Genomic DNA, 18,326 nt, shown 5'->3' with positions numbered 1-18,326 from the left:
TCTCTCCGTGTGGCTAATTTTTATTAAAATATCAATTAAATGTAGACACTAGAAAAAGTATTGCAAAAAAATATCGTGTTTCTGATTAATATAATTCAATGAATTTGTATTTATAATACTTTTAGTGATATCAAATATAATTCTTTATGCTGAAACTATATTATGTATAATTCTTTTTTAATTTTTTATTTAATTTATCAAATAAGTTTTTATTTTTATTTTACTTTAGCTTTACTTTTTTTAACTCAATAGTTATAACAAAATTATTTATGGAAAATACGTCCGTACGCTTTGTGCATATAATATGTTAATTCAAGTCTAATATACGCATAAGTTCATATGAGAAAGCCAGTTTATTTTACTTACTTGTTCCACCCAAACGTTTGTCGTCATGATCTGGTTCTTCAGGTTCTGAAAAAGAAAATAAAGAAATGGATGAGCATCGGTCTAGAAGGCGTTATCCTACTCCTCGACTGTTTCTGGTTACTCAGAGATAGATTTATTGGTTTTTCGAGACACTAGAATGATACTAGAGAAAGATAACAAAGAAAGCTCTTGCCACTCGAAAATCCCAATAAATCATACTACCATCGAGTATATCTATTTTCTATGTGAAAACAATATTTTCAAATACATGTCCATGTTATATTTTCCTAAAAAAAATTATTTCTTATATATATATACGTGATAAACGTATCCTCATAAGTATGTACTTTGTACGTATTTATTATTACGGTTGTAACTAAAAAGATTCACAGCGCATAATAATCGCGATCGACGATGGTAAGAACGTTGCGCGGCAGTTCCATTTAAGTTATGCGAGACAATAATTGTTATCTAATAGCCCCTCGCGTGCCGCGGGTCAATAGATTTTCCCGATTCCGCCAATAGAAACGTCAACGAACATTATAAGCAGTTACAGTTTCGCATTGAACCTCGCTACGGTATCAGTAGTACTGGCAAGCGTAGTCCACGGCCAGCGCCCAGTAGTAATGGAACGCGATAATACTGACAGCAGGTAAGGCATCGTAGCGATTCACGGGTAGTAGTGAGTGTCGTGCTACAGGCAGACGGACTCGGCTACGTAGCCGTTGAAGCTGTGTGCTAACGTACGTTAATGTGCCACGCGATAACGGTTATAGCGTCACAATCAGTCGCGTCATCGTCAATAATTATCGCGGAGTTTCATGTCGGATATATGCAGATCTCGGTAGCACACAAGAGAGAAACGTTAGAGCCAGTTACCGCTTACAGCCGAATTCGGCTTATCGTATACTAAACGACTAAATCTTTGACACGTGGTTTTTTAAAAAGAAACTGTATAAGTTTTTCATGTATTTTCAATGCTGTGAAAATTTATACATATTAAAATTAAAAACATATACTTCTTGTATTATTTTTAAATAAACGGCATCTTAATGATACAAGTTTCGAAAAATCTATTCTTCTGTATAGCACAAAAGTTTGAAAATGCATTTGTTCAAATTAAAAAAGTTTTTATATTAAATATCTTGAGAGGAGTATGCATTTGGAATAAAAATTCTTCTGGAATTAAATTTATTTAAAATTCATGGAAAAAATAAAAAAATATTAATTAAAATCTACTTTTAAACTTTTGACAATTTTAGTTTGTGTGTGTGTGTGTGTGTGTGTGTAACATGCAATTAAATTTTATTAAAATAAAAATTCCAAGTTATTACAATATTTATTTAACTCGGTTCGGATTTTTTTATGACGAGAAACTGTAATCTCGCGACATGAGTAGACGAAAACATAACTATACATGACATGTATCATTATCTAAAACGAACACAAATTCTGCAAAAGTTGCAAACGCTGCGGGAGCAGCGGAGCCGAAATAATCGGTGGCATTAAATTAAATAAAACGACGGTATTATTTTCAGCGCAGCGGCTCGCTTCAAGATTAATCACGGCGGCAGTTATCGCCGCTCTCTCTACGCAGTGGCATTTTACGCGACGGTGTTTAAAGTTTGCTTCACAAGCGTATCATTAGCAATTATCGCACCGCGTGCAAACTCGAAGCGTACGAGAACGGCACGCTAGCACAGCGATAGTTACAGTTGTGTAATCAAATATATCGGCATCAACGATCGCCTGCCGCGCTTCTACGGACGCGTGATAGCTAAGTGATAATAACAGGGGCTCGCGAACGTGAGCGTGGTTACGATTTCGTACTCAACCATATTAATGTCCGCATGCCAGATACGAGGAGCTGCATCCTCGAAAGCGCGACAAGTGAATATCGTAACCACAGCGGTAATTACGGTTACCAAATCGGATGTTACGTATCGTTGCTCTAGCCGGGTTATAATTATAATGCGGCAGCTTAGCGCACGCAATTATCTTAGATAGATTCACTGCACATAGCAAAAATACGATATTGTTTATGTCACGGACAAAATGGCAGAATTTGAGATACATATTATTCATAAGAAGTCAAGACTGTACATGTGCGTATATACTATATTTAATGTTTTATTTTAGACATATTGATAACTAAACTTTTAGAATAATTATCATTAAAACTAATGAATTTTGTAAATCAATAAGACAACAATCAAATGAAATTTTATTATGTACTTATCGCTGCTTATTTCATTTTCAGTCGCATTTTGGTAACTTGAAAGCTATTAATTTTTAATAGAAAAAAAAATAAATTTATTTCCTGAAAGTATCCTGCACAATTTTACTCTTAATAAAAAGAAAAAGAAAAGCTCATTCTCCAACAAACATAAAAGTTTAATAGCACCGTGCTGACGTATATAGAGTGCAATATTTTTTTCTTCAAATCTTCATGGACCTCTCCTTTTGTAGACACTTCAGTGCGACGTGTAATGTCCCATTTATCGCTGTGAAAAATCACGATGCCCGCGCTTTACTTTCTCAAAACGGTAACGTTAATGTCGCGTTTTACGCTGCGTGTAACAATATCATGGAAGATACTTTACGAGATTCGGAAGTAATCGAAGACTGACTTTCGTCGTGTCGGCGCAAAAAATGCTACTTATCTGAAACTCATTGCAAATGACATAAAAATCGATAATTCCAGATAAAACGATCAATGTCTTGTCTCAGAAAAGTTAAACAGCCTACATTATTCCCAAGTTAATCAATGCAAGGGACGATTAAATATTGAACGTTCATCAAGTGACTCAATATTGCAATTTCCTGGCATTGCGACAATGCGAGTAAACCTTATTAAATATACAAAAGTATCAAAAGCTTTGCAATCAAATACTACTATCGTGAATATTACTTATGATTTACTGCGTTAATTTATATTAATTTCGTAAAGTAAGAGAAAGCAATGGCATTAGATAATTTTATTTAAATGTGCAATTAAAAAATGAAAAAACTGAATCTGATGATTACAATCCAAAATAAATAATAATAATAATAATAAATGATAATGGCCAATTAAAGAAGTCTTTGCATCTAATAATGAACAATATAATGTTTCATTCAATGGAAGTCAGTTAATATAATTTAACATGTTATATTATTTGACAAAAAATCTGGATTTATAAAAAAAGTAACACACAAAAATATAAATGACATAAAAATAACCAAGGAAAACTTAACGCTCAATCTTTTATAGCTATCGGTAAGATATTGTTACCTCGGTGTTCGAATTTAAATAAGAATTATGCGCATACCAATAAGAATTTTTATGAGTACATAGTTTATCGCCGGCAACACGAATAAATTATGTAATTCCATCGCAGGCGCAACTGTAGGTACTAAAAAATTTATATCATCGAATCGTCTATTATTATAACGGTCAAATAAACGCATATTTCTCTTCCAACGCTGGCAGTAAAATATTTTCATTAAATGTTTATCCTTTCATGTAAAACTCCATTATATTTTATGCTATTTTTCATGCAAGTGTGTGAATGTGTGCGCTCGAATAAAGAATAAAATCATACTCGTGTTCAACATTTTATTGAACAAGTCGCTTTCAATTAATACCCATGCGAGATTTTGTTATTTGTTGCATTACACTACGTAATTATTTACGCTTTGCAGTACGGATTATTTACGGATATTATAATCTTTATTAATATTTAACAATTAAATACATTAATATGTATTTAACAGGTCAAATATTATGTTTATTTAATGAGTAAACAATATGTAAAGGAAGCGAAACAAAGCGCCAGTAAAAGCGTTCTCGAGATTTATGCAGATTTTAGAATTTTACATGACGATAAAAAGACGATTAAACTTTCAGAATTGCAATTTAATTTAAATGCGTAATAATGCAGGTGGGAAATCAGCGTCTGTTTTACGCAAACTAAATATTGTAAGAGTTTCTTTTAAACTTTAAATATTTAGTTCGCGTAAAACAGACGCTGATTTAAAGTTTAAACTTTAAATTCTTTGTGTTAATTCTATATCTGGCGTAAAGCATGCGTTACTGGGAATCCTATGCCAAAACTGCTCTAAACTCTGCCAACCCTTAACCTTCGATTGCAGTTCGCACGCCTACATAAGTAAATCCAAGCGAATGCGTCAGCAGGAACTTTCCGAAATGAAACTTGAAACTTGGCGCGAATAGCTAGGAATGGACGTCGTATGCCATACGAAATCCAAGTGTGCAAGAAATCTGTAAGGAAGTTACACGAATAAGAACGTAACCGTGTCGGGTGTTCCCGCCGATTTAATCACAAAAAAATCTATAGGGGCAAAGAAAAGTGAAGGAAGAATCTAAGAACTTGTTCGCTTTGATGAAGCAAGAAATGAAATCATATTGAGGCATCGAACAAGGATAGTAAAAATACAGAAATCTGTCCATTACAAAGTTTCGAAGAGTACTTTCGAACAATGCTGCTTTCCTACTTCCTTTATAGAATTCGTTCGTCGATGAGAATATGGACCAACGCGTACAGCGTATAAAGTAGAACGTTAGAATCGTAACTTCTTGTGTGTGTGTGTGTGTGTGTGTGTGTGTGTGTAAAGCACACACACACACACACACACACATTATTTGTCTAATTTGTAACTACATAGTCAAAAATTATAGCTATATTATTTAAATAATTCGTGCTCCAGAGCGCATTATTTTAATATCATAAAAGCTTTAATTTTATAAATGTAATAAAATATTTTTATGCTCTGAAATTAACCTGTAATAAATAACAGAACTTCATCGAATTTTCGTTCACAGATTAACTCCAGATGATCTGAAGAAATCAAGAACAAGAGATAAGGAAAAGTAGAAAATACTTTTTTGTTGAACTTATATAAGTCACATATTTTCTTTGCACCTTTTCTACCACTCTAACGTCTTTTCACGTAACTGAGTGAACCACAGAAAAGCGCAACTTTCGCAATTGATAGCGTGAACCTTTGGTAGCACTTAACATCGTTATCCTTCAAGATCTTTTTTACGTGACGAGAATTTACGAGGTCATCGACAGAGGGATACTTCTCTTTACAGTTCGACACAAGATATTAGAAAGACAACGTTAGGTACTCAGTTATATCTCATTTCCGGTCTGCTAGAGTTTTTATCTCGAAGAAGAAAGAAGGAAATCAAAAGAGAGAAAAAGAGGAAGTAGAAAGATGAAGAGTAGATGTGGAAAAAAAACGTACGAGCGCTATCACGGAATTTGACGCATGAGAGAACTTTACGAGGCACGGAGAGACCAATCTGGAATTTAATATTTTTCCGAGTTTAATATTTTATAAAGATTTCGTTACGTAAGCGTGAATGCTCTCTAGAATTCTGCTTCTCCCGTAGTATGGCCGAATATATAGTTTAGCATTTCTTTGAAAAATTCGCGCCGATAAAATTTTCACGAGACTTTCGAATGTTCTTTTATGCTTAACTGTATATAAAATTACTTTATTTCATTTACTCGCTGCGTATTTCTTTTTTAAATTTACCGTGTGCTATTTAAAGTGAGATATTTCGGAATGCAAAATAATTTTTCTCACACACAAATAACTGTTGAGATGCAAATAAAACACGATTGCGGTATCGAAAGTATTGAATTGACCGTGAGTACGAATAAATTTTTGTTAATCCATCGATTAGGAATGCGGATACGCGATAAATGCTCGTCCCGTCACACGGAAATGACTGGTCGGAATTTAGCGGCGGAATTTTCCGAAGTACCGCGATAGCATCTAGACCCTTCAGCTCCCGTTAAACTTCTACTTCCAAAAAGACCGCGTTGGTTGGCTCGCGAACACAGCAGAAAGAAGGGCAAATCGAGATAAGTGGCGCAGAATCCACGAGCCTTTCTGGCTAATTTAGAAGAAGAGTAAGGAGTAAATTATGGCTCCAGGAGGGAGTATCTTTGTGAATTTATCGAATATCCTATCCAGGAACAGCGATGGTCACTGCTGATTACGAAACTCTTCTTGTTTATTGCGCGAGAAAAACAGCGATCACTACAATCGAGTGGCAGTAATGCCTAAAGTAATATTGATTTTACTCACAGGCAACGTAGCTACACGGAGACTGGTTTTAACACACAAATATCCTGAATCAAACGCAGTAATACCGCGTGTGCGCTGTTTGCTTTGTCGTGTAGCACGGAGCGTTTCAGTATCGGTTGTTCCTCGGACATCAGTTAACGTAACGAAAAAGGGACCAAAGGCTGTGCCAATATAACTAGTTTCTTTATTGGCAATCGCCACAAGATGACTGGCAGTAACTGTTACACACGAATACGCCAATTCATATTTTACGCTCCGCGTGCCACAAAGGAAATTTGCTACGTTGCGATTATCCGGTTTTACGTTGCGCCGTTCGCCCGATTATTAACATCGTTTATCAACCTACTCCGCGTCATTGTATTCGCATTTATCGCGCTGCGCACCTCTTTAATAACCAATACTGCAGCAAAAACAATTTTATGCTCGCCATTTGCCGCGACGATGATAATATATTATTCGCACGTATCATCAAGCCAATATAACATGTGAGCATGTTGCGCCGCTTTTCGTATCTTCAAGAAACGCCGATTTATTTCTTAAGTTCCGGACATTGTGCCTTGATGCATCGGTGAAAATGTCCTTGTGCTTTTATGCGCCTCCATGAACTCAATTTTGTCTCCCTTTAGCAACTTTTATCGCAATTTCAATTTTTATCATTAATAAATTTATTATGAAGAATGATTGGACAGTAAAAATCTACTAAAGATTCTACACGGAGAAAATTTTATATCGAAAATTACTATGTACGATATATCTACGGACCATAATAAAAAATTTCAGAAACTTATACCATAAGTAGTGTAAATACTATAATTTGTTAAAAAAACATGATAAAAATTTTGTTTGAATGAAAATTTCTTCTTTGGTCCGCACTTACTATCTACTATAATAATTTTTTACTATAATAACTTTTTTACTATTTACTATAATAATTTGTACCATAAAATTTTCACAATGTAGTTATACATTAAGATATGTTGCAGCATTTAATTCTTATGATATTTTCACCAATAATTTAATTACTTTTGTGAATTTTTGCAAGCAAAACATATAAACTCGTACACAAATAGAAATACAATACAATAAATTGCTGAAAAACATTAAAAACGCTCGACAAATGTCAAAAATTCAATGTGCGGATATTCTTTTTCCCTATCCTTGCGTTTACATTAAACGCAAATGCTTTGTTACGCAGCTTATTAATCATCACGACCCGGTTGCGCAATTGCAATTTAACCGCAACGCGGCTTGATCGTGTTATTAAGGCCGCAGCTTCGGCGTCCATTTATTCGGCTCATTATCATCACGCTGCCTGTAAAAAGGTCGCATTCACACGCCGGAAATGGCCGTACCCGGATTATTATCCGGAGGATATCGCTGGAGGATGTCACCTCTTTGACGTTCGTCGTATCTCCGCGATCGTTTCTCGTGAGTGGTGATCTTAAACACGACGGCGCGCGGCGGTCGGGAAAGTACGCCGCGCGCCGAAGATATGTACGTTCCGCGTGTGGGCGGACTACCCTTAATGGTATGGAAATTGGATGTCGGGAGGAAACAGAGTGGTTGAATCGAGCTCCCTCGAGGGACGCAGAAAAGGAGGGATATATTACAGTGCCGTAGCATCTCTTTTTTTTTATCCGTAACTCTTTATTTGGCGCGCACCCGCCCTAGCGGTTCCCTTCTTCCCTTTCGGCTCGCATTCTCGTCTTTCCTATTTCTATTTCCGATCTCGTCGACTCGCGCGTCTCTCCACCCTCTCTTGAGTTACTTGTTGTTTGTTTGGTTACAGAACTGAGGATTGCGTATAAATAAGACTATCAGTCCCGTACTCTCTTTTAAAATTGCGTTCCTGTCGAAAAAGATTCTATCTATACTGCCAATAGCAATGTGAACAGGCTGGAGTAAATTCATATTTATTTTCTTTTTCTTTATTCTCTGCACTTCTTCATCTTATTGTCTTCATTCTCTTCTAAAAGACAAATTCCTCCATTTTTTATGCTTATTCTTGCGTTTCGCTGTTTCTAATAATAATTTCGTTCCAGTGCGTTATTCCCTTCTCTTTTTACTCCAATAAATATTAACTCTTTTATTTCGTATAGAATGTAAAATGTCGGTAGGCGTACATATATGTCCATGTCCGTGTATTTTTCACTTGACAACGCTTCCGGAGTGCTAGCTTTAACGATACCTCGGAGAAATTCAACAAAAGAACAAAGGAATTGTTCTGGGACACAGGAGGTTGGCGGAATTGGAAAACGAACTTAGGGAGAATACCATTATTCGTGTCTTTTAGTCTTATTTGGTTTCAACCTTTAAGACTCTAGGAAATTTCCTATCTCCACCACCACGATCTCCGGTGATAGAAATATGTTAAACGTATGAGCGAATTGCCGCAAGTAAAAATATATTTAAACTGGCTTTATTATTATACCGTGTGGATGGAATTATATGAAAACGTTTTAGAATAATAGGTTCAATTTAATGGGCAAATTAAATAAGACAAACTTGGGAATTTTCCTTCGCGTAATTGTTAAGAGAGATAGATTTTTTTCGTAACTTTTTCAGCATTAAAGCTTCGTTAAATCTTTTATTTAAATTCCGAGATTCTTTTAGAATTGTAATAAATTGAATTGTGAGAGAGAAAGAGAGATTATAAAGTGGATTGAGATCTGCAAGCTAAGATCCTGCGGAATATAGAATGTATTTATAATTAAATAACAATATAGTGTCCCCCCCCCATAAACTTTTTATTTAAAATCATCGTACATTGCAAGCTCTTTATTTTATAAAATTCATTAAGAAAAATAACGCATAATGCAATATCGCAATTGCGTTATCACGATAAACAAAATTTGTGCTGCATATGCAGACGATACGTCGAACGGCTTTGTTTACGAAAGTTACGAGACATCGTTAAGAGACTTCATGCTGTTCCGTACGCGTACATTGTTCAAAAGTAGGTTAAGAAACTAATAAACCTTCGAAAGCAAACGTGCGCTTAACCGGGGAAAAAGGAAGTCGCAGAAACGTGAAAACGAACACAGAGAGATGAAATAATGAAGAAAGCAAAGAAATGCGCAACGTTGAAATTTCAAAAACATCAGGCAACGTTGAAAATCCAAAAACATCGCATACTTCTAGTAATTATGATCATTTTAAAATTTCAACGAGAAAATATCCGGATACGCAAACTACTAATAAGGAAAAGAAGAAACATAAAAAGATACGATATCTTAATAACACGGATTACTTACACGAGTCTTTCTTGCAGAAACAAATAAAAAACGACTTAGGCAGAATTGATAATTTAAAATAAACAAATTTTTTTTGACATATCATATTGACATTGCGAAACGTGATGCTTTGATAAGAGTGTTTGATATCATTTAGTATCTGTAGATCTATAAGCATCCTTAGCTGAGAGTCAGTTAAGTAATCGATATGTACTGTATGGAGATAAACCTCCATACATGCTACAAACTTTCAAGATGCGCAAATTACTGAAGAGTATACGATAACTAACTCATATGTATGAAATAATTTCCAACATCTTCAGCATTAAAACTGCGAAGAGTATTTAGGTATTATTATTTCATCGTCTAATGCGAACTAAGTTTATTAGATTAAGCAGAAACAACTATTGAATGAGTTATTTAGAACTATTAATTTCTACGTTACTTCTAATTAAAGTAGAATTTTAATTGAATTAAACTCTGAAATTTTAATGTGTAATATATTAATTTTTAATAATTAATCACTTATATATTCTATTTTTAACTACACATTAGAGAACTGACTTCTTATACATAAAATATTTTCTCCTATCAAATACGTAAAGAAGTCGTCGGAATAATTAAGCGACGTTAAATCCTGTGTAAGAGCACAGAGGCTTTCTTTTCAACTTTCGGTCGGGATCCCTCCTGAATAAAGATTGGACGCGACTACCTGCAAATGAGATCTAGAAGAACGACGGGGCTGTAGCTAACGCGAATACTCTTGACTCGTTTAAACCGTCCGCGTAATGAGTTCCGCGAACACGATAAGATTGTAAAAGCGTGAAAGGAGCGCAGATTTATTTATGTCAAGAACGACGGAACCATCCTTTGACAAATCGAGCACGGCTTGCCGGAACGTAAGAAGAAAAGTCTGTCGTATGCGTTCTTCTCCACGTTCACTGAGAAGCTATAAGAATTCCTTTTAACGTATAGGGAGGACGTCGACGTCGGGAAACGAAATCGTGATACGAATCGTAAAGAAAGAACGCAACGGGACGAGGGAGAAAGAATGTCGCTGCCGTTATCCCGGGAAACACAGGCAAACGCGCACGTCCATTTCCGGCATCGACTATGTATACGTGTTATTAGGATTTCTGTCCGAACAGAATATGGCATTTATAATTCTTTTATGCCTCGCGCAGAGTATTACATACTAAATAAACTCTTTTCGAACAGTTTGCATTATCAGATATATGTTAAAATCGCTTTTCAGTCTTTACACAGAATTGACAATTTGCATGTTATTATATCAAATAAAATCCTAACAACAGAAGATGGAGAGAGAAAGAGAAAAAGAGAGAGAGAGAGAGAGAGAGAGAGAAAATAATCATGACAAGAATATTCTAACATTCTTCAACGATCTGGACAGTAACCTCTAGCTCCCAGAGATCGTAACAGACGCGAGACTTCAGTTATCTCTCGTGTCGGAACGTAAAAAGCTGCCTAAAAGATCGGACTGCGAACAGCCTTTCATCAACTTACACTGCAGAAAGAAGTCCAACGATAGTGAATAAGAACGGATGTTACGTCGTTATGTCAGTCCAGGTCATCCTTTATCGACCGCTTATCTACCGGAGGCTAAGCGATTTTTGAACGTCTCGTGACAAGAACTCGTTCACGAGCCTTAAAGAAAATGTTGAAGAAAAGGCGGCCATCTGGCGTCCGAACTTTCTGTTCTTCACCGATTCTCCCTTTATCGTTCCTAAACACTCTTCGCCTCATCCCTTCTCGAATATTCAAGACTTCGAAAGACCAGCCGTCGCCAAAAGTAACCAGCTGTGTCATATAATGAATAAAAAACGCTCTATGAAAAATGTGATAGAGAGAAAGTTTCTGGGAACTTGAATTCTGCTGACCGATATGCTTGTAAAAGAAACTATATTTCGAAATTGATTCCGACGCTGCTTATAGAATATGTTGTAATAAAAAAATGTATTCAACTATATGTTAAAATGTAATTCCAATCCTTTTACATAAGCTTTGAGAAAAAGCTTTAAAAAAAATTGTTAGATTTTATATCTGTTTTGAATATATTTGTGTATATAAATTTATACAATTTTAAATCAAATAAAAAATAATAATCCCACAGTATTAAGCCGATTTTTACAAATATTTTAAATAAAAATAATTAAATGAAATTTCTGTATATCAAATTACAGTATATCATAGTTTCATTCTATATAAATGCAGAATAAAAGAGATCAGTTTTTTCAGATTCAGTTTATCTTTAATAGAATATTCAGTTGGAATAGTAATAGCTACTGAGCTTCTAACAGGCGTCGAAAAAACGAATCGAATAAGCGGCGCTTCATAACAAAAGGAAGTGCCAAACCGTCATGCCAGTAACAAAGACAAATTAACCGGTGGAAGTAGAAAAGTTTTAATTGCGTTCGGTGACCCCCGATCGACTAAGTCCTTTGATGTCCTTGCAGCCTGCACAGCTATTTTCTCATCTCTCTCTTATTCTTCATTTCCGAACTTCACTGTAATCCGATGCTCCATCTTTTCTCTATCACAGACAAATTCTAACTAGTGGGTTGAACTAAGGTTTCTCATAACATTCTATTAGAAGGCTTATTTTAAAGGTAAAAATTCGGTCCATTTAGTTAATATTATCGTATTTATATTGTACTATCATGACATAATATAACAGATATAAGTAAAATATGTGTATAATAATTATGAAAAACAAATTTACTATAAATAAAAAGATAAACGTAATTTTTTTATCCCTTCTTTTTATTTTTCATACGCACACACATAATAGTGCACAATTTAATTCCTCTATAATTTATTTAAACTTTTATGAGTATAAATAACACAAATTTTAACTATTTATACTTCTTTCATTCTTTTTAAAAATATTTCCCAAAATTAAAAATAAAATTCAACTAAAATACATAATTTATTACCTTTATATTATACATATATTAAACGTTGCTCGTATATTACGAGTATATATTATAATAATAAAGAGAAAGGTTATAAAAGACTTGCAAAAAATTTCATTAGAAACATTCTCTTATTACTTACAAGAAGTTAATAGTAAATTATGACAAAGTACATATTTTGACCTAGAAATTATTTGTCTAAAAAATTTTTTGTGATTTTCCGGTAAAGTCGTTAATTACACACTTCGCTAACTGCGGTTTCATTATCGGTTCCAACATCATTTTTAATTCTGATTCATATCGAATGAAATGTTTCACGTTGCCTAAAATTTTCAGTTAATTTTCGGGATACAGTAGAGTTAATAAATTATGTTCCATAAAAGTTGTTTGTGATAGACAAATTCTAATAACGATATATATTTGTAAAATATAAAATTATTTTAAAAAGAAATTTTCTTTTTTATGCGCACACACATAAATTGAATATATATTATTACTAATCTAATTATTATGTTTCGAAAATTATTTTTATATTACTTCTTCATTGCGTAAAAAAAAAAGAAAGGAAAAAAATTAAAATTCTCTTTAAGAAAATATAATTATCTTTATTCCATTTTTAACTATTTTAGCTAAGTGTCAATTTAAAAGAAATTAATTAGATTCTAAGCTTGATGTTTACGTGCACGTAACAAGTAAGATGCGTATTATTGATATAAACATTCAAATGAGGCACAGTAGTTAAATAGAATCCGTATATTAGTGACAGCAAACAACAGTTCAGTACACTCGCGCCCAGCGTGCACTACTTCACCAACTCTATCGAACTTCTACAAAAGTTTGCCCTCCAAGACTCGATGAGCACCGTCGCCTCGAGGACAAGCAAATAGCTTTACAGTGATACACGTAAATTTTCTATACGCGCTAAATCACGGATTAAAATAAAAGAAGTGATAAAACTAATTTCCCTGTCTTCCTCTGTCTACAATTAACGTTTACAATTAGATTGAATCATGAATCAGTCATTTTATGTGGAAATTTAATATATATTTTACGAACTTCTCTGCTCGCGTTACCTACCATTATTACGGCAAGAGGAATTATGGTCTAACGCGCTGATTCGCGTTTCACGTCAACAAGTCCTCGGGATTGCGAAACGGAAAGAGATTGATAAACTGATACTCTCTTCCGACTTCCCTTCGAATTCTCTACAAAAACTTCCATATTACGAGGCAATCGCGCGAGACACGGGAGAGACTCTCGGTGATTCTTTCTTCACCGAGGGGAGACGTCCGTCATATTCGGGATCACGGCGACGTACCCACCGTCAATTCCTATCCTTGAGAATTGTCTGGCGACGCTCCCGGCGAAGTTTGAATCGATCCTGACAGTTTGACTTGCGAACAAACTTGTGCGAGGTGCGGCAAGACGGGGACGATATCCCGGTGCCTTTGGGAAAGCGAGAAAGAAGACCCTTGACTTCGCCCCCGTCGCCACAGCGGTTGGAAATTCAACGGCGTCAAAGTGGTGTCGACCGAAGATGAAAAAGAACGATCTGCGCGCGTATCGTTTCGCTCGAGGAAAGCAATTTGCAAGTTGACACCAAGCGGGGCACCATCTCTCCGGCATCCCGTAAGTGTAAAATCGTAGCGGTGTGAGCAGATCACTGCTCTGTATTGTCATTTGCGATCTACGCTTGCATGGCGCTTGACGTACGTGCTATTTTAATCTTCGTGCCGCACATCGTGATATATCTGCTGCGTCTACAGGCACTCCTTTGCAGACGGTTTGTTTTCAAATATTTTATCGTATTTTCTGCGCTCATGTTTTTAGCCATGCAATTTAATACTTTCATTATTATTATCCTTTCTACGGCGTCTTCATGCCGAAACGTATCGACAGTTCGCTCTTTTCAACATACTGCGTTCGTCCAATTTTACTTATGAATAATTCATATACACATTATATAATGATATTAGGGAAAAAAGAAAATCAAGAATATCTTCAAAAAGCAAAGTATTGAACCTATTAATTAATTAATAAAAATTATAAAATAATTGTTATCACATTTATTGTAAACTCCGTCTTCTGCACATAAAATATACGCGTAAATTTTTTAAAATAGTCATAGATATTCAGAGAGAAAATATTATTGTAAAATACATTATTTTGATCGCGTTGAAAATATCCCGACGATCCGTCCATCACTGTCGTCACAAATTAATCCTTGTTAAATCCGTTATTCTTATTATTATTTGTTCTACCGTGTTTCTACTCATTGTAACTTAAATCCTTAAGCAAAAACCGACACTGTATGCACGCGAAGATTATAAGAAAACATTTTTTTAAAAAAAGTTAAACATGGGAGCGCACAGTTTAAATAAAGTAGCGTTTGCTTTTTGGTTGTTTTACGGTGGATATGTTTTTACTTACTTAAAAAGAATCCCTTATGCTAAGCAGATAGTCGGCGATATCGCACTTAATTCCGGTACGTTTTCCCTTCATCCGACTCCGTAAACCATTTAAACATTACGACGAAGTTTCAACACTCTCAAAACTTCACCATATCGTAATCTTTCAGCGAGAGCGATCAATATATAAGCAAAAAAAAGAAGGAAAAAGAAATGCTTTTTCTTCTTCAACTCTTCACGGATATATAGGAAAAAGTTGCTAAATGTCAATTGAAAAAATAAATTCAAGCCAATTTTATTTCAACGTTCTTAACTTATTGTTTTTTATTTGATCCATTTTTTAATAAATTATTAATAAAATTAGTACTAGTTAATAATTTCTCATATTTTTAATTATTTTAATTCAGACATTTAATACTTTCAAAAACAATTTAAAGAATCTTCAACTTAAATTGTATCTTTTACAACATATTGCAAAAATACATATAATAAATTAATTTTATTGGTAAAGGATTAAACACTGTAGTAAATATCTATCTATGCTACAATTTCCAACAATTTTATTTGCGTATAAATCAGTACCAAATGGAAAATATAACAAATAATAACATAAATAATACATATTTAGCAACTTTCCTCTGTATAAAAACATGTCGGAACAAATGAGATTTGATATTTCTCGTTTTGATGTCTTACGATGTTACATTCATAAAACGTTAGAAACATTTCTCTTCGAATCGCCATAAAGTATGTTACATACACGCAAAGCTTCCGTGTGGCATGGAGAAGCACATGTACAATTTATTTCTTCGCGAATTATAATTATTCGAAAGTTTGAGCCGTAACGCACTTGCTGCGCTACGCACTTTCGAAAATTGCATCTCCGACAATATATGTTATTGCTAAAACGGATAGTTTCCTACGTGGGCGTAGTTATCTTTATGCCCTCTATCCGGCACAAGTTGTAAGCCGTTTAACATTAAGATAGAGTTTCTAAGTTCACGAAACTCGCAGATACGTGGCTATAGTTTGTCCCTCTGTAAATAAGAGCGTGCAATATTCTCAGCTAGTCAAGGCACGCCTCGAGTAGCATGGACAAAATCTATTTTCGCGAATTCAAAAGAATTATGGAAAAAAGATACATATTACAACATGCGTTTAATTCCGTTCAAATTGCAGAAACAAGATATTTAGAGTAGAATATTACTTGTAAATAAAATATCACTTGTAATAACTAATCTATCTTTTTCTTATTTAAATCATTTGCATGCCTCCGAGTCTTTAGAGGCTTTATTTCAATTGCACGTGTAAGTTTTTACAAACCGCACTAAGATTAATATAGAGTGTGCTCGGAACAGCGATATTCGAGAACGTGTTAAACTGACGTATCACATTTCTCGATTCACAAAGCTTGAAAAAGTCGCGATTGGAAATGTTAAAATAATGCTCATACGTTACATCGGTCTGATCTCGAGAAGTTGGATAATTTCCGACTAATACTAATATAATAATGCCTAATATGATTATATTATAGAGAACTATAAATTAATTTATACCTATGGACACTAAGAAGATATATATATAAGTTTGTCAGATTATAGATAAGCTTGCTTTATGTTCTCTCTCTCTCTCTCTCTCTCTCCCCCCCCCACTTCTCTCTCTTTCCCTCTCTCCTGCACTTGGACCCGTAATCCATTTAACAAGACTAAGTTTCCTAAGTGTTCTACAAACTCATAAATCCTGAGTTGCCTGCCTCTTAAACACGAAGATGAAGTTCCAATAGGTTTCGACGAGCGTAGAATCCTTTCCCGCATCTTTTACCTGCGGTATTACAACAAGCACTTTTAACTCTTTGTAAGAAACTTCGTTAGTCTCTTTACAAAAGAACTGAAAGTGATCTCAAAAAGATAAACGAAGAGAAATTATATTATCGATAAAAGCACAAACACCATTTTATTAGAATAGAACGATTTTCCCTTTGCTCTATTATACTGTATAATAAAATAATTTAATATTTCCTCTTGCATGAGTAATATATTGTTGACATGTTAATCATGTAGAATGATAAAACAACACGCAACGTCGTAACATTCAATTCTAATTTCACAATTACCATGCAAGATATTACGTTTGTTGAAATTTTATGCTCTATAGAGCATAGTATATTATCTTGCCGTAAAAAGATAACAATTAATAAATAAAATATAACGAGAACTGTAATTTAAGTAGAAAGCTTAACGTTTTGCCGGAATTGATGAAAATACCATATCTTTAAATGCAAAAAAATAAACAGATATAAAATGACTTAGGAAATTTTGATTTAAAATACTCTATATAAAAGCATGATTCCTGTTTGCCAGGAACAATAACGCGACACAGACGAGACTCGCGCTGGTCCCTCCAAGTACAAATTCGGACTGACTGATATTTAAATATCGGAAAACCACTTCCGTCGGTCGCCGCTATTCAATCGGCAATCCGAATCAGAACCTACTTTCGTTTGGAATTTCCGATATCGTTTCCATCTGTCCGTGAGCACTTCAAATAAATTGCCAGATCGCTTTCGCGGTATCGCGCGTTTAACCAAAAACAACGAGAACGGACTACTCGACGACCGAGCAGGTGATCGACTTCAACGGTCGATTCCGGTGTGGATTATTACTTTGTTAACAACAATGTCTGTTATTTTAGTTGACGTATCCTTCGTCCTGCAAAGATCTCTACCATTTCCCACGATATTAAAACTGTTCATTTTAAAGAACTCGATTTTTGAAGAATGAAAATAGGCTGATAGATATTTCGAATATTTTCATTTTAAATCGAGTAAAGAATAGAATTTATATCAATATGAAAAAACAAGGATTATAGTATTTCTTTTTATTACAAACTAGTGCCGTTAGTTTCTAGTGTAATTTAAGTTTTTTATTCGAATTTGATCGATATTTAACAAATAAGTGAATAAAACTTTTACAGTACATAAAACACAAGATATTATAAAAATGTATAAATTACTGGCATTATTATTTTTTATATTTTTTGACAATAAATATTAAATGTTGTTTCTTATACAAAAACCTTTTTAAAAATCAAGATTTATTTCGACAATTTAATTGATACGCCAGCGTAGTATTTTTGCTCTTTATTAAATTTCCGTCTATATCAAAATTAAAACTGGCTAAATGGATAAATGGCAACTAAATTTTGTATAGTTAAGTATTCATCTCGCAACTTAAGTTTGTGTAAGCGTGTTTCACATATTTTAAGAATTCAGTAAAATAAAA

The 18,326-nt window shown here is 34.3% G+C and overlaps 1 protein-coding gene across 3 annotated transcripts in view; it reads right to left on the bottom strand.

Moving 5' to 3' along the window:
* Positions 1-18,326, bottom strand: part of LOC105831718 (acetylcholine receptor subunit alpha-like 1) — a 210,755-nt gene that overhangs the window by 118,867 nt on the left and 73,562 nt on the right. For all 3 annotated transcript variants that reach the window (XM_036288749.1, XM_036288748.1, XM_036288750.1), the window contains one exon: positions 367-411. In XM_036288749.1, the coding sequence (XP_036144642.1) occupies positions 367-411 (45 nt within the window). The remainder of the gene's footprint in view (positions 1-366; positions 412-18,326) is intronic.

The sequence above is a fragment of the Monomorium pharaonis genome, chromosome 6 (assembly GCF_013373865.1).
Source record: "Monomorium pharaonis isolate MP-MQ-018 chromosome 6, ASM1337386v2, whole genome shotgun sequence".
Classification (NCBI taxonomy): Eukaryota; Metazoa; Arthropoda; class Insecta; order Hymenoptera; family Formicidae; genus Monomorium; species Monomorium pharaonis.
The sequence above is the reverse complement of the archived record's forward strand: the minus strand, read 5'-3'. Positions and strand labels throughout refer to the sequence as shown.